The 8,218-nt window shown below is 45.1% G+C and overlaps 1 protein-coding gene across 1 annotated transcript; it reads right to left on the minus strand.

Annotated features, from left to right (window-relative positions):
• Nucleotides 1-971: 971 nt before the first annotated feature.
• Nucleotides 972-7,790, minus strand: LOC140246841 (uncharacterized). The gene is made up of 5 exons (XM_072326169.1): nucleotides 7,646-7,790; nucleotides 3,710-6,295; nucleotides 2,352-2,726; nucleotides 1,199-1,588; nucleotides 972-1,156 (listed from the first exon to the last, which is right to left on the minus strand). Exons 1-5 carry the CDS (start codon nucleotides 7,788-7,790, stop codon nucleotides 972-974), a joined length of 3,681 nt encoding a protein of 1,226 aa, XP_072182270.1.
• Nucleotides 7,791-8,218: the final 428 nt, after the last annotated feature.

An 8,218-nucleotide genomic window follows, 5' to 3' on the forward strand; every position in this document is an offset into this window, starting at 1 on the left:
GTGAAGTGCCTAACCAACTGAAAAAAAAAAAGAAAGGTCAATTGTACCAATGTGTACATGAGCTAATTACGAACTGGCTTATTCTACAACTAGTTTAAACCGTTGATGATGAGTCCTGCGTATACTTGGGCAATCATCTATGGGAAATGCATGCATGGGAAATGCATGGACACAGGAAGGATTACTGAATGGCTAATGAAAAACCATGGCATGTGAAGTTTAAAGTGCTGGGGCATATAAAAGGGTTAATAATGTCAACACACACACAGGGAATGTGGAACCCAAAAGTGATCATAATCAGATACAACTTTTACTGTTTATCTGTTTATTCAAAATTGAGTTATAAATAAATTGAATCATTTTCATTAAGTTTGTTTATCTCCTCCCTATCTATTTACCAACAGATTTGTCTCATCTACCTCTGCATAAGAAGAAGTAAACCATAAAAGATCTACCTCTTTTGCAAATTTTGTGTTGTATTTCTGGCTCACAGTATCAAAATTATATGGGAATCTTCATTAACATCCCATTCATAGAATTTATTGGCAGTTGCTCTTGAGGTACAGATTCATTTACATTAAAAAATAGAAACAAGCAAAAAACATACTTAGTCTTCATTCCAGGAGTATGTGAAGAATTTGGAAGATTGCCTCTGAATTCATTTCATGCATGCTATATTTTGTCTTGCAAACAAATTACTGTTGGCAAGGCTACATTACTTGATAGGTAGTTATTGCTTGAAATGCGTGCTCGTGATAAACTCTCCTTAAAGTCAGCAGTAGGGAATACAGAAATAACATCAAATATGTCCTATTTATGCTAAATCATAGGCAGCATTTGGCTGTTACATCAGGATTTGAGGTAAAATCTTGTGACTAATATAACTGCATTGTTGCACAATGTCTTTTTGATATGTGACGGTCAGCCTTTAGTTCAATTTCAGCAATACTGACAAAAGTTTTGGCACCATGCTAGAAGTGCATCATGTTGGGGAAGTGTCCAAGGGAAGGAGGTGTGGCGGAGACCTGTCCCACGCCGAGTAGCGGTGGTGGTATGGCGGTATTGTGCACTGGCTGCTGTGGGGCATGGGAGGTGATGGGGGAGCGTGCCGCTGCCTCACCGGCGAGCGCCGACAGGTGGTGGTAGTGCGCCGCGGCTCCCTGCATAGCACCGTGACTGTTTCCGGTGGCGGGGGCACCGCCGATGGTGCCAATGTTCGGGTGGGAGTAGTGCATGGTCATGTTTGTGGTGGCCCGCGGCAGGATGCCGCCACCGCCACCGGGGTTGGTTGCCGTGGTGTTGACGCTGCCGACGGCTGTGGCCTGCGGAGCCGGCACCAGGTGCACCGGGTAGGGGTTGTGGTGAGATATGGTGTGCTGGTGGCTAGGTTGCACCGGCGGTGGCGGAGGCGGTGCCGATGGCTGCCGCATGTTTCGGGCCTCGGCCAGTGCCTCCATCATCGCAGCCACTGATGAAGAAGTCTTGTCAGCATCGCCATGGTGATGGCTTGCCTCACTGATGGAACTAGAGATGATGCTAACCTCACCAGCCATAAGAGGTAAACCATGGTGGACGTCAACTGGAGGCACTGTGATTACATCAAACACAAATGAACATCAATCAACACCTTTGATTTGATTGCTGAAGATTTCTTATAAAGTACTTCGTTACAGTCTCTGCAAACCCTTTAAAATTTTGTCCATTTCTTCCTTTCAAGTACAACACCCCAAAGACCATGAATTGTGAAGAACCAAAAAATGTTTGGGATGGGTGATACGAGTACTGTACAGAAATGTAAATCCTCTAATGTGAAAAGATCATTCATTCATGACAACATACTTTTACTAATACAGTATACACTGTACTCCCTGAATCAAGATTGCATGTTAAATTTGTATTATACTGGACTAAATGAAAAAGAAGGAATCAACCTTGAATTTGAAACTGTTGACAGCTTGCCATACAAATACCACAGTATACATGTATTTTCAACAGAATATTAATGTGAAGTGCTGGGCTTTCAAGATAAGCTTCAAGCATTCCCTTCATTCTCAAAAACTTATACTGTAAAGCAAGAAATACTTGTAAGTTGGAAAAAAAGGAGAAATTTTTGTGAGTTTCCACTGGCATCCAATGAATCATAGTGTAGACAAGATCTTTCAAGTACATTATAATTTCCTGAATCTTGGCTCTCACAAAACTTGTGAAATTAAAATGAAAGCAAAATTTTCTGTTTTTTATGTACAGTATTCATTTTATCCAAGTTGATACCACCAAAGAGTGCTCCAGCTAGAATTCTACTTTTTTATTTTTTTTATTTGGTTTTCATGAAAGGTGGCATCATGGTTTACCTTGCATCAGCTGCTCCTGCTTCAACTCCTGGGTGGAGCTGCACATCGTCGGCATACTGAAGATGGAAGAGCTTGTGATCACCTGGCTTGGAAGCTGAGCGAAGTCGACGGCATTGACGATCTCCTCCACCACATTCTTCTCCTGTTGCGCCTGCGGAGTGTGGTTGCCGGGGCCACTACTACCGGCATCGCCGGTGGCGTCGGCGGTCGTCCCCTCATCATCCTTGCCAGAAATCTTGCACCGGGACTTGCGCAGCCGCTGGTTCCTCCCCGGGGAGGTGCTCGCGGGACCATGGTGCCGTTTTCGGTGCTTGTACAGATTGCTGTTTGTTGACGTAGTGTAGTCACATTGATTACACTTCTTTGGTTTCTCGCCTATTGGGTGCATTCAAAACAAACAAAAATAGTTCAAAATTAAATTCTCTTTAATATCTAGATCTGTGGGGTCCAGATCATCCCACGAGACCGACACCCATGAGTCATAAAGCCCATGAGTTCAACATTGAAAACAGGTCCATGAGTCAAGCTCATGAGTCATACGGCCTGGTAATTCAACACTAGGCAAATAAAGTCCATGAGTTTGACACTAGGTAAAAACAGCCCACAATTTCGACAGATACAGCAAGGGGCTTAATGTGTTGGTCTAGTGGGCCTTCTTTGCTTAGTGTCGAACTCATGGGTTGTATGACTCGAGAACTGTATAACTGGTGGGCTGTATGACTCATGGGCTATATGACTTGTGGGCTGCATGACTCATGGGTGTCGGTCTTGTGACATGCACACGGCTCCATTTCAGGAATCTCTGGTATGGAAATTCAACACTGAAATCAATTAAAAAAGTATCAAATGGCAAGCATCAAATAAGTGTTATTCTCTGGGAAGCTACACCTCATATTTCTGTAACACAAACCTATTTCCACTGGACATAATACACTTGTCACAAGATTACAATGATCAGTGCAATCATTCGAACTGATGTATAATGATACTGGACTGCAATCACCATTTCCTTTCACAAGATACAGTGCTGGATTCATCTTTAATATCACACCCCCTTGGAGTGAAACAGTATGGAATTAGATCCAAATAGCAAATTCTTTGAAATTGAATTATTGTGTGCACCTTAGTATAACATGACCTATCAATTTGGTGTAACAGCACAAGCCACTTTTTTCTGTTTTTGAAAAACTATGCCCTTTTGTAGTTATCATTTCTTTTGTTATACTAGAAGTGGGTTTGTAAATAAAACAAATGGATATGCATGGTATATTTATTGTGTTCAGATATAAAAGACAGGTACTATAGGGAGGTGTGAACTACATTGACAAGCTGCAAGTCTCATGGTACATCATACTGACCAGTGTGCTGTCTCAGGTGATCCATGAGGTATGTGTTGAGTCGGGTCTTGAAGCCACAGTAGGAGCACTTGTAAGGCTTGATCTCTTTGTGAGTCTTGAGGTGGGCCTTGAACCGGTACTGGAACATGAACACCTGAGGACAGACGGGGCAGGCGAAGGGGGTCGGCCGCACCGTGTGCTTCTTGAGGACGTGGTTCTTGCACTCCGTCTTGGAGAAGAAGCGGTGGCCACAGTGCTGGCATAGTACTGTCTTCTGCTTCAGGTGCTTGCGCTTCTTGTGGTTGATTAGGGTGTTGCGGCGCCGGCACTTGTAGTCACACTCATCGCAGCTGAAGGATTTGTCGGTGTGCACCTTGCGGTGCATGCGCAGGTTGATGGGGCGTTTGAAGGCCATCCCGCACTCCTCGCAGAGATAGTCCCTCTCTTCCTTGTGGATAGGCTTGTGGCAGTTGAGGCTGTTGATGTCGCGGAATGCCAGCGGGCACTCATCGCACTTGTACGGGCGCTCGTCGGTGTGGGTGCGTAGGTGCCGCCTGAAATGCGAGTAGCGCCCCACAACGACCTTCCCGCACACGTCACACTTGAACTCGCCGGACATCTTCTCAAAGTTGTGCTGGCTCTTCATGTGGCTGTTCAGCAGGTGGCTGGCATGGCAAGAGAAGTCACAGAGGTTGCAGCGGTAGACGCGGCTCGAGTCTGCCACTGTGGGTGCCTTTGGCCGCTGGAGCTTTGGAAGGGAGTTGAGTTCCTGAAGTTTGGCCTGCTCCTCCTCGTTGTGTGAGCTGTGGATATGGGTGGCAAGAGTTTTGCGGAACTGGCAAGAGTAGTCGCAGAAGTTGCACTTAAACTGCTTGGAAGAGGTCTTAGAAGCACCACCATGCACACTTGCCTTGTGGTGCTTCATATCAGCTGGACTATCAGCAACAAAGTTTTCGCATATGTCACACACACTATCATCGCCATCAGCTTTGTTGGTAATATCATGCTCCTCCTCGTCCTCCTCCTCCTCCTGATTCTCTTCTTCACTTGACATAATTGCCTGAACGTCATTCCCAACAGCATAATCCTGTAAATCAACAGATGTGCTCTTTTTCCTGGCTCTGCAGGACCTTGTTGATTTTCCCCCTTCTCGCACTTTCTTGTTTTGAGCATCTTCATCCAGCTTTGGTTTGCTCTCATTGGAAACAGACTCGTTTGTCTTTGTCCTTGGCCTTCCACGCTTTCTAGGCTTTGCCTCAATCTGCTCCTTTCTGTCCAACCTGGGGGGCGCATCTCTGGCCTTCCTTGGCCTCCCACGCTTGCCAGTGTCCTCTTTGTTCCTTAACTGCCGTGTCTTCCTCCCGCTGATTTCAAAGCTGACCTTTCCCAACTGGGCCTTCTTGGCATGAGAAGACTTGACATGCGCTGTGAGATCCTTCTTGAAGACGCAGGTGAAGCTGCACTGGCTGCACTTTTGCAGGGTCTTCTTCCCCTCATCCCGCGACTGTCTGGCCGGAGTGCGCCCGCCCCTGCCTCCCCTCTTGGCTCTCGGTCTCCTCTGTGTTGGCTGGAGGACCACCTTGATGGGACAGGCTGGTTTGCGACCCCTGCGCCTCCCGGGGAGAAAATCTCCATCCATCTCTGGTTCCTCTGATACAGTGGTGGTGGGCCTCGCCCTTTGTCCACGCGTTCTCAAAGCTGACGCCACGGACTCGAGCTTCTTAGCTGGCTTGGCAACACCATCAGAAATGGGAGTTCTAGTTCCTGTTGCTTTTGCCACAGCAGAAGGATGTGGATGAGATTCTTTGGCAACAACTGGCAAATCTTTGGAAGTTGATACTGGACTATTTAGTACTGGAGGACTTGACTTGCTAAACGCAGAAGGGTGGATCACAAATTTAACTTGTGGTCGGGTGGCAGATTCCTCCGACTCTGACTTTTGCCTTTCTGAAATGCGTCCATCTTCATGTACATGTGCTGATTCAATCACATTGGTAGTACTATTGATGCTTGGGTGAGGATGCTGATTCTGTGCAGAATCTTCACTACAGGGCACTCTGTAAAGTTTTCCTTCTCCAACAGCTTCACATGGATTTATCCCTCGATTCCCTCTTCTTATTTCACAGCCTCGCTGATCACCCTGCACAACAAGTAGATTCCCAATACCAGGAATGACACCAGCTCCAATATCACCATCCCTCTCTACCCTGCTGCATCCTCTTCCAAACTGACCCTCCACTGCATCACTTCCTTCCCCACCTCCATCTCCTCCTCCTCCTTCTTCTCCTCCTCCTCCAACCACACTGAGGTCGATTTCAGCAGCATACATTCTCAAGAGGTCTTCGTCCACCAGACCGCTGGCTTCGTGGGACTGCATGTGAACCCCATCGATCCTTGACTGATGCTGGAGTCGTCCCTCGAGCCGATCACTGCTGCCACCATCTGCCCGTCCCACTTCTTCCACCATGCCTCTGGATGTTGTTGCCATGGCAACCCTGCTGTGATTCTCTCCATGCGAGCCCAGAAGCAGGCCGGAGGCATCTCTCAGGGCGGAGTCAACCAAGGCTTGTAGGGCATCGTTCTCTCCGGGAACATTTCCACTGATGCCTGCAAGCAAAATATGAAAATTCTTGTAGAGTGGCATTCCGTACATGATAGAATGCTAACCCTGTATAAGTGTCATGAGGTACAACTGTGGCAGTTTGAAAGTACTTTGTGTGAGTTATCAACCAAGAGCCAAAATGGGAGATGTACTGAAGCTTATATCTGCAGTGAGAAGGCAATTTGTTCACACTTGCTCTAATGCCTTGTTCAGCAAGAGGAGCCCCTACCCAGCCCCCTCACTCAGGCAGGCATTCTTTACATCATACATGTTCCCAATTTTTCAGAAAAACGGTATATTTCAGGGGGCTCAATTCGTGGAAGAAATGAAAAAAAAAATCATTGAAATAGGGGGTCTTGTGGGATTTTTTCCTTAAAATATTTTTGAATCGGGGTGGTTTTCAAATCTTTCCCCAACAATCCTGAAATAGGGTCCCAAGCAGGGTTAGTTCAAACCTCCATGTGTATTCCAAAAGAAAATAGGGGTAGTATGACTTCATAGTATTTGCCCTGATTCTCCAGAATGTGTTTACTGTGCATGTTTTGCTGCAAATCATGCTGGGCTGGCCTTCTTTTTGCAGGGAAATACGATCTTCTCTGGAATATATCCAGCATGAGAAAATCTGTAAAGACATTCCTGACAAGTGTTAAGAAACTTCACCCCCCCCCCCCCCAAAAAAAAAAAACAAAAACAAACACACACACACAAAAAAAACAAACAAACAAAAAACAAACAAACAAAACAAATAGCCACTAACAAGTTTGCTTCTCTAACAAAAGATATGGCAGGACATCAAAAGATATAATCGATTAAAATAGATTTCCTGATAGAAATCAACTACATGTATATACACTTGTAATCAATTCTAACTCTTCATAAAACAGGGCCCTGGAATGAAATATGACACAATATTCATCCATGTTTTGGCCTGTGATTTGAACAGGTCTGCAAACCTACTGCTCACCCTGTGAGTACAAACTACATCTGATATTTTCAGTAATTTTCATCTTCTCAAAAACTTGTTTAACCCTTGATGTGCTTTCAGTACTGAAAAACTGTACAACAACAACAACAACAACAACAACAACAAAAACAAACCCTATAACATTTTGCACACTGTCCAAAATGCCTGGCACAGACAGGCAGACCTCCCAACCATTCTGAATTTTGAGGAAAGAATCTGAATTTTGTCCATTTCCACCTCTGTTTTTCAATGGGATGTTCCTATTTTTCTTGATAATTTTACAATCACACTCCTACGGGAGCTGCTCTGTCTTTCATCTTTCTGAGCCAGATAATCCCCATTCCTCAGTCAGAAAGGTCGGGCGGTCTGGAAAGGGTTAATAAGATCTCACCTGCATCACTGGCGTCCCCATCCTCCGGGTGGGGGTGGCCGACATGGGATGCTGCATGCTCCCTCATGGCAGTCATGCTCTTGGTGCGGAAGTTACACCTGTCACATGACAGACTGAAGGGGAGGACGTCCATGCTGGAGTCCATGACGTCTGCCCTGTGCACAGGGCAGCCCCCAGGCCTGGAAATGGAAAAATTGATATGTATAGAGGAATTTTATTTGAAAAAAATGAATGAATAAAGGCAGGAGATTATAATGTAATGAACATAGCCCATCAGGAAGACTGCTCCGACATCATCATTTTTATTCTTTGGTCTCCAAGTGATGATGTACTGCTCTGCAGCGAGAACAATCTACAACAGAGGTTTGATCTAATAACAATGATGATGGTGATGATAATGATGATGATGATAATAATAATGATAACAATGACAACAATGATAATATATTAACGATGTATCACTGTGTAACATATTGTCAATGCCTCTATGTTCAAATCTAATGCACTTTACGATGTGATCATTGATATGAAACAAGTGAGGTTTTTAGATGCTTTTTGATGATGAGGTTTCCA

Source organism: Diadema setosum, chromosome 3, assembly GCF_964275005.1.
Source record: "Diadema setosum chromosome 3, eeDiaSeto1, whole genome shotgun sequence".
Taxonomy (NCBI): Eukaryota; Metazoa; Echinodermata; class Echinoidea; order Diadematoida; family Diadematidae; genus Diadema; species Diadema setosum.